Genomic DNA, 19,666 nt, shown 5'->3' with positions numbered 1-19,666 from the left:
GTAGTTGGCGATTAATGCTGCTGTTGAAATGGCGAACATCTAACTAGTTATGACTAACTAGGTTAGACCTAGTGACTTTTGTATTGGGCCGTTGGCTCTCTCTAAAAATATATCTCCTCCGTACTCGCTAAAACTCAACGTGTGTGCTGATTAATCTCTCCGTTCACAATACTATCCCGCTCATAATTAATTCCGACACAGAGCACAAATCCCAACAGGTTATGGGCCCAGTGCAGAGTATATTAGTTGTGATAGAGTGAAAGCAGAAAGTGAAAGAGAATAATCTAAGATAACCTAATTTCCACGCGTCCAAGATGGCGTCAGCAAGCTTCGGTGCATCGATAGAAAAGTTGTCGGGACGCGACAATTATAACACATGGCAGTTCGCGGTTCAGACATATCTGCAACACGAAGAATTATGGGAATGTGTAACAGGTGAAGAGACTGATGCAAAGAAAATTATGAAAGCAAAGTCAAAAATCATTCTGATGATCGAACCTGTAAACTACGTACATATTCAAAACGCGACGACAGCCAAAGAAGTGTGGGATAAATTGAAAGCGGCATTCGAGGACTCTGGACTGACAAGAAGAGTAGAATTACTACGGACACTAGTAACGTGTCGTCTTGAAAACTGTGAAACCGTGGAAGAATACGTGAATCAAGTAGTCAGTACTGCTCACAAATTGACTGGCATTGGATTCGAGGTTAGTGATGAGTGGATTGGCACGTTTTCATTAGCGGGTTTACCGGATGAATATAAACCAATGATCATGGGCATAGAAAGCTCCGGCACCAGGATCACAGGAGATGCTATCAAAACAAAACTATTGCAAGATGTGAAATCAACCAACTCGACCACTGAAAGTGCCTTCTACAGTAAGAATTTCAAAAAAAAAAAAAAATACTCAAAAGAAGGGACCGCGTTGTTTCGGGTGTAATCAATATGGGCACAAATCCACTGAGTGCCCTCAAAAGAATGATAAACAAGTGGATAACAAATCGAAGAAATCACAAGTTGGCCTATGCGCTGGATTTTCAACTGGCAAAGCTAACCCCGAGGATTGGTTTGTCGATTCAGGTGCGTCCATGCACATGACTATGCGAGGAGATTGGTTTAAGAGCACAGGCGACTCGCAGATTAAGGAAATCGTCGTAGCAAATGACTCTAAACTGCAAGTAACTGAGAAAGGTAATGTTGAAGTTCAATTAAGCCTGAACGGAGATGTTAAAACAATAGAGATCAAAGAAGTTCTACATGTACCGAACCTGTCTACTAACTTATTGTCTGTAAGTCGTATCGTACAGAAAGGCTATCAGGTGGAGTTCGACGCAAGGGGCTGTCGAATACTTGACGGAGCGGACTTAGTAGCAACTGCAACGTTGGTGGACAACATGTACAAGCTGGATGTACATAAAAGCCTTGGTCTAATGGCTTCTGTCAGCGGAGACAACGATCTGTGGCATCGAAGGCTGGGTCATATCAACTTCAATGATCTTAACAAAATGAAAAATGGTTTTGTTACAGGAGTTGATTTCAATAACAACAAAGACAACCGCACCTGCATCACATGTTTAAAAGGTAAACAAAGCAAACTACCTTTTACAGACTCTGAAACACGTGCGACACAAATATTGGAGTTGGTACATTCGGATTTATGTGGGCCTATGGAAACTGAATCGTTCGCTGGAGCCAAATACTTTCTCACGTTGATCGACGATTTTTCACGTAGGCTCTACGTATATTTCCTAAAAAGCAAGACTCAGGTAGCACAAACATTCGCAAACTTTAAAAATCTTGTTGAAAATCAAACTGGAAAAAGGATAAAAACTTTAAGAACTGATAATGGTAAAGAGTATTGTAACAATGAGCTACTTAGCTTATTGCAGAAGGCTGGAATCCAACACCAAACCACAAACCCTTACACTCCGGAACAGAATGGGGTAGCAGAGAGAAAGAATCGGACCATAGTAGAGAGGGCGAGATGCATGATATTCGACGCTGGATTGGAAACTCAGTTCCGGGCTGAAGCAGTTTCAACGGCAGCATATATCATCAATCGATCGCCAACCAGGGGACTACAGGATCTACGAAAAACTCCGGAAGAGGTATGGTCAGGAAACAAACCTAATCTAAAACATTTGAGAATCTTTGGTTGTAAGGCTATGGTACATGTACCTAAACAAAAACGTCGTAAGTGGGATGCTAAGTCAGAACAGCTGATCTTTGTTGGTTACTGTGAGGGAACCAAGGGTTATCGATTCATTCGACCGAACTCTAACAAACTTGTAAAAAGTCGAAACGTCACCTTCATAGAAAACCCAACACCAACCCGCACAATGACGTTTACTGAAAATCAAACTACTCCATTACCACTTATGCTTGAGTCTTCAGATCAAGAGGACAGAGAAGAAGAGAGTGAAGCTGATGAAGTGGGGACTGAGTTTGATTATGAATCAGCATCTGCATCGGAAGATCCTAGAACAGAAGATTCTACTACAGAAGATTTTGCAACGGAAGACTCTACAACAGACGAACCTACGGCAGAAAACTTGCTCTCAATAGAAACTACACGATCAGATATCCGTGGGGATTTGAAGAGACCACAACGACAGCGAAAGCCACCAAAAATGGATGACTACGTACTATACCTGTCACAAGCAAATGAAGCAATTGATCCCTTGACAGTAGAAGAAGCTCTGAATGGGCATGAAGGTCAACACTGGAAAAGGGCCATGCAAGAAGAATATCAGTCTTTGATTGAAAACGACACCTGGGAACTTACAGATTTACCTCCGAATAGAAAACCTATTAATAGTAAATGGGTGTTCAAAACCAAAACAGATGACAAAGGCAATGTTCTACGACACAAGGCCCGTCTAGTGATCAAAGGATGTGCTCAAAAAAGGGGTATAGACTACGAAGAAACCTTCGCACCTGTCGTCAGGTATAGCTCAATAAGATATCTGATGGCTCTGGCAGCGAAACATGATTTGGAAATAGAACAAATGGATGCTGTAACCGCGTTTTTACAAGGGGATCTTCATGAGGAAGTTTACATGGTTCCGCCAAAGGAATTTTACACCGGGGATAAAGTATGGCGCTTAAAAAAGGCCATATACGGCTTAAAGCAAGCAAGTCGGCAATGGAACATCAAATTGGACACAGAATTGAAGAAAGCCGGATTACAACAATCCAAAGTAGACCCGTGTATATATCATAAAACATTGGACGAAAAAATGCTGTTTTTGGCAGTATACGTCGATGATCTGTTAATCTTTACAAATGACCAAGTCACCAAGGAAAATTTGAAGAATAAATTGAAGAAATGTTTCAAGATGAAGGAAATGGGAGAAGCACATCATTGTGTTGGACTGCGAATCACACGTGATCGACAAGCAGGTAAAATTTACCTGGATCAAGAAAAATATATCAAGGAAACTCTGGCAAAGTTTAACATGGCTGACTGCAAACCTGCAGTGACACCAACTGACCCAAATCAAAAACTGACAAAGGACATGTCACCGAAGAATAATGAAGAAATTGAGGAAATGAGCCGAATACCGTATCAAGAAGCAATAGGAAGCATCCTGTACGTCGCTCAAGGAACGAGGCCAGATTTATCCTATGCAATCAACACGGTGAGCAAATTTAACAATAATCCAGGAAAAGCTCACTGGTCTGCCGTTAAAAGGATTTTACGTTACTTGAAAGGAACCTCAAAGATGAGATTAGAATTCTCAGCTAAAGCAAACACAGACTTGATTGGATATTGTGACGCTGATTGGGCTAGCGATACCGACGAAAGACGCTCCTGCACTGGGTACGTGTTTATACTACAAGGAGCTGCAATATCCTGGAATTGCAAGCGACAACATACCGTCGCTCTGTCCACTACTGAAGCGGAGTATATGGCACTCAGCTCAGCAACACAGGAAGCGATGTGGCTAAAGCAATTTAAAGAAGAACTTTGGCCAAATGATCAAACCAAAGCAATCACAATTTATTGTGACAATAAAAGTGCAATTAACTTAGCTCAGACAGATGGATATCATGCTAGATCAAAACATATAGATGTTAGGCATCATTTCGTCCGTCAAAAGTTATCTCAAAAATATATAAAAGTAGATCACGTTGGCACTGAAAAAATGACAGCAGACATTTTAACAAAACAATTGTTTAGTAGTAAGCAGAATTTTTGTAATTGTCAAATGGGTCTCAAGTAAAAGTATATGTTCTAGTGGGGATGTTGAAATGGCGAACATCTAACTAGTTATGACTAACTAGGTTAGACCTAGTGACTTTTGTATTGGGCCGTTGGCTCTCTCTAAAAATATATCTCCTCCGTACTCGCTAAAACTCAACGTGTGTGCTGATTAATCTCTCCGTTCACAATACTATCCCGCTCATAATTAATTCCGACACAGAGCACAAATCCCAACAGCTGCACTTAGTAGAGGACGATCGTGGTTAGCGCGTCGGGTCAGATTTTGTTTTTGGTTTTATTGTTTATTATTAAAGGCAACGACTAGCGCACGTAGCCTTAAGTTTCTTTTAAATTAGGTTTTTGAAGTGAAAACTTCTTTAGCGGCGCTTGGCACTTTTGTAGATGGGTACAAAATGTTAAATTCGCGTCAGATTCGTAGCGCGTCAAATTCGTAGCGCGTCAGATCCGTAGCCTGATCGAAAAAGCGTAAGACGGATGGAGAGGGGGTAATATCCCCCTCTCTTTCTACCGTACGGGGAAAATGTATGCCTGCTCCGTCTGTCTCGTTTAAGTGGCGCTGGGCGCCTGCACGTGTGTATTTGTACTACAGCCTGCTACGCACATCCACAGATGGTGACTGCTGATGGGTCAATCGTTTGTATACTTGTGAAATTCGTGTATATAAAGTGCTTATAAGATAGAAATGGAAGAAAGTGCATTAATTAACAAAAAAAGGGACGAAGAAATATCGAAAGAAAATAAGTGAGTACTTTATAAAAATATACATATGTACCTACACATTATAGATGTAATATTTGTAATATGTTGATAGGTTATAGCGTTAACCTATATGTACGCGCGACAAATTTCAGCGACATATTTGAGGGAAATCGTTTCTATTTTGATAATAAATTAAAGCAATGCGCGCGTGACTCATTGGTTCTTGATATTAGGAGTATCAATTGTGATACTGACCACATTGGCTTATCCAGTGCTTTGCTAATCGAGTGTGAAAACGTGTATTACGTATAAAATCATAAAAAATACGATACCAAACAAATAATTTCAAATGAAAATAAATGAAATAAAATAATAATAAATAATCTTCATTTTTCAGAAAAACAAAAGAAAAAAAGGAATAAAAATCGGAAATATCAATGTGCATGGCGTCAGCGTCGAAAAAATTCGACAAAAAAAAGATTCGGAGGAAGAAAAAGAAGAAGAAAAAAGAAAAACACATCGTGAAAATCAAAGGGCATATTACTTATGTAATATAAATTGTCATGTTTGTCTACGATAGCGCAATAAATAAATATTGTATTTTACCACATAAATGATAGTACTTTCATACTGATAAATAAAACAATTCGTGCGAAATTATTCCCTAACCATTCCAACATATTCAAAAATGCACAACGTTGATATTTAATTTTTCACTTCTGCCGGCACTCCCGGAGTGCAACCCGTCCTTTTTTTTGAGATCTAAGTATTTTATTTCGAATTATTCTTTCTTTTGTTTTGCATCATCGTGGGCGTGAAACATATTATTTTATTTTCTTTTATTTTGTTAAATAACGTGGTTGTCGAGTGTCTCGCACTTTCTCCTCAAGAATCACCCCTCCCCTCTCCGCGGTACTGAGCTACCGAGTTAATTGTCGAGGTATAGCGATTTAATGATTTCGAGGTGTGTCAATCACGCCAGGCGCCCAACAGAATTTCGCGATATTGTTTTTAGATCTAGGTCACATCGTGGGCCGCCAAATTATTGTGTACGCGGTAAGTTCTCGGTCATTTTCTCCAAGTGGTCGAGGTACGGAAAAATACACGTCACAAGCTCTAACGAGACATTCTATTAAATTTGATCATGCCTGTTGAGCCTTTTTATTACAAACGGTTGTTAGAAATATGTTACGTCGTTGCAGATCCCAATGCTGTCACTCTAAGACAGGATATTGAACATCTCAGTGCAAATTACACTCTGGTGATACATAGACCAAAACCACTAATTATCGATTGAGCTTGCTTTCTACCTTATCTTATATCATATTTACGTATCTATTTAACTCGTTGTGTGATTGCCTTTGTTTCTTACTACTTTGCTGATTTCGCGCTCTTTCCGCTTTCACGCTGGAGGATATATTTGTGGAAAATGCTTCTTAGTTTCAAAATTTTCTGCTGTGTTTGTTAAAATAATTTTTAATAAACTAGGATGAACGCTTGGGAGATATATATCGTGCTTTTTACCACTATAATGGCTTTTACCCTGTTTTGTTTTATTTGTAATTTGTTGTTCGTTTTTTCATTCATGAAATGTGTAATATTCTACGTCATTATCAGGTGATCCTCATTGAAAAATGTTATGCTAGCACATCGCCTTTACTCTCATATTGCTACTTTAGAAATTGAAATTTAAGTTTTTCCATTCCTTTTACCAATTATTCTTTTCTCGTCAAAGATGTTTGTTTTAAATAAATAATCGTTCTACGGAGGGCCCTCACTCGAGCCGAAACGTCAACAATTTTTATGGATGTTCCGTTACTGACCTTCATATCCAAGAAAAACGATTTATGTCAACATTATCGAGGCCAAAAAAATATTATTCAGCAATTAATTTCATTGAAATCCGAACAGTTTTTTAGTTGTAAATTTTTTTTAACTTTTAACGTGTATAATTTCTGACTTTTCAACCCAGTCGTAACCGGGCAGAACGCAGTTTTCATCATTCGCTATAAGAATTATTCTCCAATTGGTTTCATTCAAATATCTCAACTGGAAGTATGCGAAACTATGAAACTACTACTGGGGATGCCCAACTTTGGGGGTTGATTTCACCACTTTAAATCGTTTATCCGCCGATAAAAAAAATACGTGTCGCTTAGATTTCGATGAAGAATAACATATCCTTAAATTGGCGAAATTGGGCGTGGATACCTCAGGCAGTTTTCTTATCAGTGACTAGTACGGCTTTTACGAGCAAGCGTTCTCAAAACTGCGGTAAATGTTACAGCATAGGTTCGACTCTCTTATTCCCATTAGCGAATAATTACGGAATTCATGAACCGTTTTTATCTAAAGCAAGTTCACCTGACTTTAGTAGTCCTATGTACACATAATATGTTCGAAATATTGTCTGTTGCACAATTGGACCAAATATACCACTTGATTTTTTGAAAGCCAAAAAAAGTGGGGAAGTTTATTTTTAGCTGATACAGTTAACTGAATTATGGAACTGTGTGTAGTAGAAGGAATCGACTACACTAGACATCTCACCCTCTTTTCTCCTTCAACACTTACAGCATTAGCCATGTTGAATTCCAAAATTTCACGGTCAGAACCGATTAAAGTGATCTCACAAACCCCTGAAATACTCGGTTCTGCAAGATTTCGCGAAATTAACTCTGCAAGAGGGCGGTCGGGAATTCGAGCGTGTAGTTTATGTTATTTATCTAACCAAATGTCATCTCAACGAATTAGCTCCTCCATTGTTGCTCAGAAAGAGTTTTGTTATATTACATAAGACTAACTGAAGAAAAAATAGAACCAATTCATCGGGAACTCAGCTGTACGTGTATAGGGGTAAGTTCATCCTCTATGTGATTTTATTTCGAGAAACGCAAGAACATTTACCCCCTCCTTTTTTCTGCGTTTCCATCTGCAATTAATTGCATTCAAATATGGACAAAAGTTTTTTGGTTACATATAATTTGTTTCTTTCAATCCGCTGTAATGGTCGGCTTATCGATGCCATAGCGATGGACAGCTTACGCCATACATGAACAAATGCGACGACGACTAACATCGCCGAGGACGAAGATGAAAGACCACGACCAACGTTAGACATTCGCCGATGACAGAATCGACCAATGATCGACAGATATGGACATCACAGCAGCCGCGCACATATGTGCATTACCCACCAACCGCGTTTCACGCTTTCAGGGCATTGCCTATGCCTCGACGAGCGCGCGCGAACAGAGACTCACGATTTTCCTTCTTATTTCCTCATTTTTGAAGATAATTAGATTCTTAGGGGGTCATTTTGAAGATAAAAAATAGATCTGTGTCGCTTCTTTTGCCGAATTTTCGATTTCGCTTCCAGATTTGCGAAAAACGTACTTGAAAGTACGTTATCTTTGAAGTGAAACACAGCGGACAGTGAATTTTTTTTTCGGAATTCGGCGAAAGAGGCGACACAGATCTATTCTTTATCTTTAAAATGACTCTCTAAGAACCAAATTATCTTCAAAAATGAGGAAATGAGAAGGAAAATCACGAAGCATAAAACAGTAAATTTTTCGCGCCAAAGGCGGGCGGCTGCTAGCGCCACGATCGCGTTGGCCGGCGACCTTGCGAATTACAGGCGAGGAGAGTAGACTCAAACCCCCCCACTACAATTCCCCTCGTTCGAACCCTCGTCGCTCGGCACGTGGATAGTGTTCCGCGCTTTCATTTTTGCTTGTGTTTTTCTACCGTGTTTTTTATTATTTCGAGTCAGTATTTATTCCCGCGATGGCTAAGAAGAGAAGGAACCTGTCTTTGAAGAAGGAGAAACGACCCGGCATAAAGATTTTGGCAAATTTCAGGAAAAAATTAGGTAAATCGAATTATTTATATGATTGATGTCGCATCCTCTCCGACTTCGAGATTCAATCACTTGAGTACGAACAATTGCAGGGCTTTAATCCAAGAAGGTACTTTCAAGAGCCGATATTGCTGTTCATAAAAGCCATATAAATTCATTGTCAAGTTTTTTATACATACGAAAATATAAACTAGAATGCATTGTGACGTATGGTACTAGCCCGGTTTGCATTAGTCGCTAAAATATGTCATCAATTTGTTACGTGTTCAGGTTAAATGATCGAAATCACTATTCGGCAATTTGCATTAGTGTTTACACTTTGTCGATCATACGGAATATTCTCATCACTTATTGTGACTACCTAAGTGTCCAAGGTAAAATTACAAGGTATCTGGCAGAATGTTCCATACGAAGTAAATACGGCGCGTACGTATTAGGCCACTAAAATACGCGCGTTTTGTTTTTAGAAATGAACTTGACCTAATTCTGGGGTAATCATACATGCATACTAGGGTGGGCCAAAAAAATCGACTATTTTTTTTTTTACTTGGTACTCTGAAAACTTGGTTGGTAGAGACCTCAAAAATATTCTCTCCAAGTATGAGCTCTTAATTTTAATAGGAAGGTCCTCCGCCTCGCAGTTTTCTATTTTTTTCTTATGGTGAGGAAGAAAAATACATATCTCAGTATCTACTATTTATAAAAAAAAAATGTGTACCACATTTTCGTAGGAAATTGAATTCTCTATAGAAAAGGTCTCTTACAATTTTTTTGTATACCTCACTGTTCAGAACATATTCACCGTCAAACTTCAATGCACACTATTTTTAACAGTGGCGTTAGTTGCACAAGACAAACAGACGAAGGATTTAACACATAAATCCTCTCGAGCAAAACATTTTATGTGTAATTTGTGAAAAAAAGTTCTAAAATGTTCTCTGAACAAACGCCATAAAAATAATTAAGAGCATGATTGGGATTTCAAAATATTAAAAAAAAAATTTGTAAAGATAGTAAAAAAAAATATAAATTACGAAAAGTTTTTGGAACAAAGAACTTCTATAGTAGTTACTTTGACGACAGAAACTGAAATTTGTACAAATTTTCCCGAAACTCACGAATTAAATTGAAATTGTTTGAATTATTAACAAAAAACTGTTAAAAATAGTGTGCATTGAAGTTTGACAGTGAATATCTTCTGAACAGTGAGGTATACAAAAAAATTGTAAGAGACCTTTTTTGTAAAGAATTCAATTTCCTATGTAAATATGAGTTGTGCGTATTATAATGACTTTTTGTTGAAGAGTTATAAAATTCATAAAAAAAAAAGACATCTACCTTGAAATGATAAATCTTTAACCTTCAATAACTTTTGAACAGTGAGGTATACAAAAAAATTGTAGGAAACCTTTTATGTAGAGAATTCAATTTCCTACAAAAATATGATATTTTTTTTTTTATGAATAGTAGATACCGAGATGTGTATTTTTCTTCCTCACCATAAGAAAAAAATAGAAAACTGCGAGGCGGAGGACCTTCCTATTAAAATTAAGAGCTCATACTTGGAGAGAATGTTTTTGAGGTCATTTTACATTACCTACAAAACAGCCACCTACAAAACTGTCATCAAATCAGATACTACTGCCAAGTATAATTTATTTAGAAACTAATGATGATTTAGATATACTATAACTAATGATGAAAAAAAAAAAAAATTGAAATCAAAATTGAAATTGAACGAAAAAAAACAAAAATTTTGATAAAAAAAAAAAAAAAAAAATTGGAGTACGTGGTACTTGGCGGACCCATGTTTATATTGCCATTACAACATTGATATAGCTCGACTTGTATTTTCTTGTGCTTGTTTTAAAAAAGCCCGCCATGTACCACTATCTGCAATTTTTTCTTTTCAATAAAAATAATTTTTTTTTTTTTTAATTTCAATTTTGATTTTAATTTTTTTTTTTCTGTCGTCATTAGTTATAGTACATCAAAATCATCATTAGTTTCTAAATAAATTATACTTGGCAGTAGTATCTGATTTGATGACAGTTTTGTAGGTGGCTGTTTTGTGGGTGGCTGTCACATTAATATACTTGGCGAAAGGTTTTTGCACCAGAGGTGCTTTTTAGGGATATCAGTACTTTTTGTGGGATTTCGCTTGAACATTTAAAAATTTTGCTCGCTCGCTGCGCTCGCTCGATAGATTTTTGGGATACAGAATTAATATTTGAGACGAAAATAATCGGTGGAAAAGCCAAGTTAGAGATTTCTCATCATTACATGTATCAGGTCCAAGGTCTTCTACACATTACGAATAGGACGTGGTGCTATTTTATAGTTTGGACGCCAAAGGGATTGATTTTTGATAAAATAAAACGTGACGATAAATTCTGGACCGAAAAAATGGAGAATAAAATGGCAGATTTCTTTTACTTTTGTTTGTTACCCGAGATCGTAGATTCTAGACGCGCCCGGCAACTCTCAATCCGCGAACCCCCTCAAATCATCGAAGCCCAGATAAGGCCGCGCGTAAAAAACAGTAAATTCACGACCGACAGACGACAAAAAACTGTAATATAAATATATGTACATATGTACATAAATATAATAGCTTTGTATATAGCTTACGTGCAATATTTCTGTGATTTATGTTTAGTTAGTTATATGTATTACTGTGCTAAAAATTTGCTAGTCATATCGTTATAATTATATATCTGATTATTCATTCCAGGAATACTTTCTGCAGTCTGACCAAACTGAGTGTATACCTATATATTATGTAAATATTCTATAGCCTATTTTTTCATTACTATCTGTGACCTGCGCTTGCGACGTACTACTCTCCATAGTTTGCGCTTTCTATAGAATTTATTTAGCCATATAATGTATACAATGCTCGATGCCTTGTTATATCAATTTTCTCTATCAAGATTACTGTCATGTTTCACTTATACTGTTTCAATTTAATTTCTATGAGATCCTTCTCATACTGATTTCGTGATTATGTTTATTAAGTTTAAACGAGTTTAATTTTACTTTTACCATTTTATATTATTTTTTATCATTTTGTATTTGTTTGGTGCAAACCCGATCATGGTTGGAAGGTAGGGACGGGTTAGACGGGTCTCTGTTTGATAGCGACCTCCACGTGGTGAGACCTGGGAGATTGATGATATTTTCGTTGTTTTATCATGAATTTGCTCACAGCTATTCGTTGCATTTTCAATTTAAAATGACCTGTGACGACGTCTGGCCGGTAGTCGTAAATAGTTACGTATTATTTTCGAGACTGTATTAGGAACAGCTCTCAGCCGATCACGCTATGCTTTGAGCTGACTCAAGACAGTCCTGCAAATCGATACCTGACTATGAATACCGGCTATTAGACTATTACCAGTCACGTGATCGCATTGCGTAGAAATACGGACGCCGGTGAATATAATTTTCGTTGAAATATTAAGAATGTATATCTATATCAACATACGTTTAAAGAATTCTACGTCACGTCAATCAAAAAATGACCTCGTATTTTTTCAATCTATTCATACTTTTTTCACATGAAATAAAGGTAAAAAGAATCGATACGCATTTTGGTGTTCGTCCGAATTATGTTTGTTTTCGAAAGTTACAGGACAATCATTCAATTTTGATGTAAAAGGAGCTCGCATGTATCCGGTTCTATTCGACGTAAAGACATCATTTACAGTGCATTCGGAAGGTGAACGAATAAGCTTTCATAAAAAAAATGCAATGTTGAACATTATTGAAAATCCCAATTTTTATAAACAATTCAAATGTTTGACGATTTTCACCTCATTGATGACAAGTTTTCGAATTATAAAAAAAACAGTTTCGGGTTCCTTATTAAATTCTGTATTACTAGTAAATTTTTCAAGTGGAATCTGAAAGGAGTCTACATTTTTTTTCTATTATTCATCAGGTGCGCGATACACTGGGCTGTTTAAAAGCATTTGAAACCGAATGCCCGTGAGGGGTGGAAGAGGCTAGCCGCGTCACCCGCCCCACTCCAGCGACAGCTCGGCTGCTCCGTCTGACTTGTTTCTTTACCCTCTCTCTCGCCACGGTTAACGCGGGAAGCGGAGTAGCCCGCGCTTTCTAGCTAGGCAACGGCCTTAATGAGTAGCAGCACTCGCTGTTACAGATGTTCCAGATATAAATATAGGGTCCTCGGACAGATTTTTCGAGAACCGTGGCACAGAGACCGACTCACTTACATTGTCTTTGAGCGGATGTCATCTGAAGTCTGACTCAGAACTTGGAATGACGACGAAGAGAAATTCAATAAGCACAGCGCTGTGAATTAAAAACAAGAATTTCACGACATATTCACTACAGCAGGGATATAGTGAAATTTTGGAAATTAAAAGAATGAAATAGAGTCGAATAATAAAACAGTTCAAACTTATTTACGAAACGACTAGGCACAAAAACTATAAATTCAACAGTTTTTTTGCTATCATATAATTTTACCTTCTAAGTTAATTTTTGTAAACCTTGATCAAATACATTTGAGTTATGCAGTGATCAAACCTTTGTTCAAACTGCATCTTTTTGCTTAGTTGTCATCGTCAAACTTTGACATCGTAAAGGGATAAAAGATGGTATACAGTAAACCTCGTAACGGTGTACGGCAGTATACTCTCCAGAATCAGGAACAATACTTGGTGAACTTATCCCGATAGACAGCCACGGTTTTCCGCCATAGTCTGTAGGTTTATCTGTCAAACACAAATTAAGATCAGCACATCAGCGACATGCTTCATGATCCTAGTTTGAAAAGGAATGCAGTTCAGGTATTAAAACAAACCGAATCCGTGGACTAGAATGAAGCACTGAGCAAAATCATCGTCTGTGAAAAAGGGTGCAGCGGTGTAATAATCCTTGTCATCGTCAATGTAGCTCTGGCTTTGCCCGAGTTTGTGAAATACCTACCTACTCATAGGTTCTCGATGCAGTTAGTTATTTATATACTAGTTTATATTCGCGAGGAAGTCCTATAAATTTAACAAGATCTTTGCTTATTTAGCCTGAAGGTAAAGATATCCACAATAACGTGGTTTTCTCACGAGTATTGGACTTGGAGAATACCGCCCACATTACACGCGATAATTTTTTAGTATTTAACCCTGTCGTAATTAGACAGAATGCTTTTTTCATTATACTCCATGACAAGGATGCTTCATTGGTTTAATTTAAATATCTCAACTGGAAGCACGTGAAGCTGGAAAACTACTACTCGGTATGCTCAACTTTAGAGGTTTATTATACACGTTCAAACCGTTTTTCCGCCTATAAAAGAAATACGCATCGCTTGTACTTAGATGGTAAATAAAGTATTCAAAAATGAATGAAATCGGCGGCGGCGGAGCGGGGGGGGGGGGGGGGGGGGGGTTGCGGGACCTTTCTTTGTGGATATAGAACCCAACACATGGCGTACGTCATGTCATTCGTGAGGGTAAACTATAAGAAACATTGAGTGACAAGGCCAAGTATTGTCTTTGTTTCGATTATCAATTGATTTGTGTAAAATATGAGTGTAGTGGCGTAAAATATTATCAATCTTCCTAATAAATATATTAAAATATAATACAATTCCAGTGATACTCCGGGTTTTAGGAACTTTATTTACTCCGTTTTCACAAATCTTCATAAAGTCAAGCAAAGTAACATAATCATTTATAATCAGTAAACAACGAGATAATGGACGCTACACTCCAGAAACATGGGGCTCGACAGATTTATCAATTGCCTGAAGGTCTCCGTGAACTTTGCGCTGATATTTCTCGTGAGGTATAGTATCCCTATGAAGTATATGATTTCAAATCCATTTCCAACCTAAAACGGTTGTATTTTTTCACGTGTATACGTGTCATTTCCTCGTGGAGCGACTTAGTCGTGAACCACATTATTCGAATTCTTATTTCCTGAGAATTATTCGAGGGTTATGAGTAGAGTCCGGATGTGTATTGAAAATTACAAAGTCAGTACATACATATAGATTTTTGAAAAAAATATGGAATTAACAGTAACAACTATTTTAGATTAAAAAAGACTTTATTTTGACTTGATTTATTTATTTCAAAATGTGTTCTTCTCAAAAATAGTTGTTATTTTTTATTCCATATTCTTTCAACATTATGATTGTTCAAGTCTTTATTACGTGTACATATTTTTTAATTTTGAATACTTGTTTATCTGAGCCCTATTCACGAGGAAATAAATTGTATCCACCCTGATAATAGAGTCTGCTAGGTGGTCTAGTGGTGTAACTCTTCGGGCAAAGCATCTCTAGATGCCAGGTTCGGCTCCTGGTTCAGTCGTTAATTTTTCACATCCCCAGAGACATTCAAATTTCATCTCTGTAAGCATTTCTTCGCTAATAATTGATATATCGTCTTTATATTACTTCATGGACACCCAGGTGCGTCTAATTAAGCCAAAGTGGTATTCAAAGCTGCATTCTAATAGTCCAATATATATCATCTCTAAATGAGCTTTTGCAATATAACCAGCAAAATATATAATTACCATATAGTGAGTGTCATAATAAGGCATGAAAATATGTTTTGAAAAGCAATGTGTAGAAAACGCAACCCGTAGAAAATGAAATGAATGATGATGATCTCACCAAAATTCAATTAGTCAAACAGGGTTTTCTAGTTTTCAAAAGATATGGGTGAAACAATTTTTATTACTCTACTTAAGGTCCTTTTAAAGATGCTTCAAAACTCCGATGCGGCCCCCTTCCTACGCGGTCATACATAGCAGAGTACCAACGTACCTCCGCACATCGCTTGATGGCGCAGCGCGCATCTTCTAACCAGGTTAACTAGTAGAAACCTGCGTAGAAGACGCCCGCTGCATTATGAAAATTCGTGAATCTTTCACAACAATGTTCATCAGCATCGCAATATATGCAATCGATTGCATAAAATCATGATCCGATTACTTCGGAAATTATTTACGTACATAAATGTACGTTAATTCTGTATTCGACGAATGTCAAGTTGACGAGAAACCAAACTTTAATTCCATTAGTAAAATATCAACTTTATTGTAGGAGAACGTTCCCTGCACAATTGACGAAATTTTCGTCTCTCGCTCTTGGACAGACCGGGGATTACTGGTGAAAAATTTATTTCATACTTGATTACTTATGACAAGCCTAGAATCTATACACCAATATAGAGGTTGAAAAGTGGTATGGGTTTTCCATATAAGTGACGAGTAACTTTCGTCTCTCAGTCTCGGGCAGAGCGGTGCTTATTGGTGAAAAGTAACTTACTTCACTCTCTAACCTATTCTATCTATGACAAGGCATAGAATCAGTAAATCGACAGTGATTGAAAATTAGTATGGATCCCCCAAAAAGGCATCTCTGGTGCAAAAACCTTTCGCCAAGTACATTAACAATATGGTAATTGCCCCCAAAAATACCTGCTCTGATCAAACATGTATGCATATAATAACCTCATACTAAAAAAGATTCATATAATAACCTCATACTAAAAAAGATTCAAATCACAAAATTATGGACGATGTTCACAATACACGCATGACTGAATTTTGAAATGAAAATAAGTATGAATAAAAAATAAAATAACTCATACATCGATGAAAATCCAGAAAAAAATTAAATCAGTACGTGATACTTGGCGGACCTCTTTCAAGGCATGATACTTACATGAAACGATGATAGAGTTTGATTTATAATGTTATTATTATATTAATATTTAACTTCTGAAGATATTTTTCAAGAAAGGCTCACCAAGTACCACTTACTGATGTCATTTTTTTCTGGATTTTCAGCAATGTATGAGTAATTTTGTTTCATAGTCATACTGAATTATCATTTCAAGTTTCAATCATGCGCCTAATGTGAATCAACAGATGAATTATTTTGGTGCTATAAACTGTCAAACCAAATTAACGTGATTACATGAGCATGAACTTTGGCTTTGCAAGATTACTAGCTCTTCATCTAGCCGTATCGAGAGATCCGTTGTTCATCAAACCAATTTCAAGTGGTCTAATAATTATGACTCGTTTGCATATTTTTACTCACTTCTAAACCTACAACCATAAAACACATGAACATTCTTTAATTATATTATACGAATTGATTCAGTGTCTAAAAAAGACATTAGCACTGTGGCCAGTTATATTGCTTATACTGTATCAGAACGGTTCTTTTTTTATAGATTTCATAAATTTGTGCTGTGATTCATATTGCTAACTTGGCTTGTTTGAAGCTTTATGTGCCTTGTGTCCTGGAAGATCGATTACAGTTGCCAATATATGCTCTGTTAGTTCGATTTTATCCACCTAACTATGTTCGATACACTAAGCACTCAGTTCAACGTATCTCGTTTAGTCGCTTCATATACCCGAAGTTTCGATCGATCGAGTTTATTTATAAAGTTTCAGGCTACCCAAGTTTCTGTAATTCTTCAAATGAATTCCAAGTAAATCTCGTTTCTGAATCTGACACTATGAAATAAGAAACTTGGTCATGAAACGTCACATAGCACAAGACTTGATCGTTGAAAGCTTCACAACATCAAGAGTAAACATGTAAGAATTATTTTTCATCTTGCGAACTTTTACTTCGAAGTGACCAACATTTAATTACATGAAAATCAAGACGCGAGAACCATTGACTTTAAATTAATATTATTATAATTTTGCTGAGGCTCTACTTTATATTCTGAATGTGTAAAAATTTGAAATTTTCCTGAAGCGATATTATAAAACTACTTTTGATGCAACATAAAGTTGTAAGAAGAAGTCTGTGGGCATATTCGAGGATGATAGTGGAAGGCGCCACTCGCTTTGACATCATCAACGTTTCGCAATCGTTTCGTTTCCTCATGATTTCCAACATTAGGAAACATGTAGCGTGAATTCAACTAATTTCCAAGTGATTCCTAAACATCTGAAGATGTTCAGCATATTGTTGACTTCCAAGTGATTTTCAACACGAAAGTACAGCTCGAAGTTCAGTGATTTTCAACTAATTCCCCAAGTAAATGGCCCCTCGATTCTGGTGATGCTGGTGTTTGATCCTACGTTTGGTCGTTCATATTTGAAGAACTAGCTGTCCGTGTATACGTCACACCAATTCTGAATCAGTTCGGTGTCTGAAATATAGAATAAATATATTAATGTTCAGGATAGACAGTAAAACAGATTACGCAAAACAGAGCACTGTACATTTTCTACATGCTCATACTTAAAGTTATGACTCTAATTGGAAGAATATATGAAACCATGAATACTGTTTAAGTAATTATTTGCCAACCTTATAGCTTGCATTGTTTAGATGAAAAAAAAAAATAGCAACCCATAAGATCATAATAGAATAAATAGAAATTGAAGGAATAACAGGGCCAGATGCAACACTTGCTTGCCAATTAGTGAGCAAGGGCGATGTACATATCTGTCTGAAAACTGATGGGAAGATTAAATATGATTGTACGATCTCTTGTCTATATCATATACTTTTTTTCAAGCAGCACACTCATTGCCGAGTTAGATTTCACAACCATGCCAAACCACAGTCAGACAGTCTAATACATTCGCCACATGATATACATATGTGATTACGTGCTCAGCAATATCATACCAGAGTGAGCAGATTCTATATATTTAACATGTTTTTCTTCAGTCAACGTCAATGAGGTTAAAGACTTCATAAAAATTACAATCCGAGTAAGCTGTCAAATTTTCCACACTCATGTTTCAGTATTAGAATATTTTTATGACCGCGCTCTGAATACATTCACCATTAGGCATCGAAGTTAGGTTGACGTAATGATACTACTTTTTGAACTGCATGGAAAACAACCGTGCTACCGCAAATGGATCTGTAGCTTATATTCTATTACGCGTGTAGTGTAGTCTTAATTCGAGTCATTCATAAGCGAACTAATAATAATTTACATTTTGAATAAAGATGTGTCCCACAAAGTACGCTGTTCTATGTTATATAAATTTTCTAATATCAAGCTGAAAAGAATCGCTAGGCAGTCGTACTCAATAGTAGAATAATTTTTGTGATTATTATCTCACATGCAACTCTACTTTCATGTAAAATCTAGGTCATACGTTTTTCGCCCATACATTTCGGAGCACGTTGAAATGCTTTCTTATTCATATTTCGATTATTACGACAACTTGGGTCTAATGACCTTAAAAGCGAAGGCGTCGTTGGTTAGAAAAGAAAAACCGTACTTGATGTGGTTTTCACGCCGCAATATCATTATAGATGAGATCAATCGATGCAAATGATACCTATTGATTATTTTTGACAGATAGAAACTTTTCAACGCTAGCTCTAATATTCTTTCCATCCGTTCATTTGTATTATATGTCACGGAGCAGACGAAATATTTACGACTTGCGTTGTTTAATGAGAGCCTAGAGAAAACTTTTTGCATATTTCAACCGTAGTTCTTCGATTTTTTGCAATATCAGCTTACTTTTGTAGGTGGCAGATCTACGCTTCTTCGTTGCACCCACATAAGAGAAGCAAGAGCATGCTTGTATGCATCTGTTAAACAAGACGCTGGATTGATGGTACTTCACACGTATTTTATGCCAAAACGTATTACTTTGCACATAGCTGCTGCCACCGCACACTTGTGACATTCTACAGTCTTTATTGACGCTCCGCCTTTGTCAGTCATCGATGTCCAACCTACGATTTGCTTATAACTTTGTGCTTCCGACTGATTTTCATTCTGCAATGAATGCTGAGGTAGGAGCCGTACTTGGACATACCTCATCGCTGAGTGACGTTTTCGTGCAAACCTAATTAATTAAAGCTACATCTGTCAGGTTACATATGTGG

The 19,666-nt window shown here is 37.0% G+C and overlaps 1 protein-coding gene across 1 annotated transcript; it reads left to right on the top strand.

Moving 5' to 3' along the window:
* Nucleotides 1–314: 314 nt before the first annotated feature.
* On the top strand, nt 315–4,227 carry LOC124214383 (uncharacterized). Its single transcript, XM_046616655.1, has 2 exons — nt 315–879; nt 992–4,227. The coding sequence occupies exons 1-2, from the start codon at nt 315–317 to the stop codon at nt 4,225–4,227; spliced, it is 3,801 nt and encodes a 1,266-aa protein (XP_046472611.1).
* Nucleotides 4,228–19,666: the final 15,439 nt, after the last annotated feature.

This window comes from Neodiprion pinetum, chromosome 3 (genome assembly GCF_021155775.2).
Source record: "Neodiprion pinetum isolate iyNeoPine1 chromosome 3, iyNeoPine1.2, whole genome shotgun sequence".
In the NCBI taxonomy this organism is placed as follows: Eukaryota; Metazoa; Arthropoda; class Insecta; order Hymenoptera; family Diprionidae; genus Neodiprion; species Neodiprion pinetum.
Note: the sequence above shows the minus strand (reverse complement) of the source record. Positions and strands in the feature narration are given on the sequence as shown.

Coding starts and splice junctions, on each gene's coding strand:
- LOC124214383 (XM_046616655.1), top strand. CDS start 315: ATGGCGTCAGCAAGCTTCGGTGCATCGATAGAAAAGTTGTCGGGACGC. Junction 880..991: donor CACTGAAAGTGCCTTCTACA/GTAAGAATTTCA, acceptor ATGATAAACAAG/TGGATAACAAATCGAAGAAA.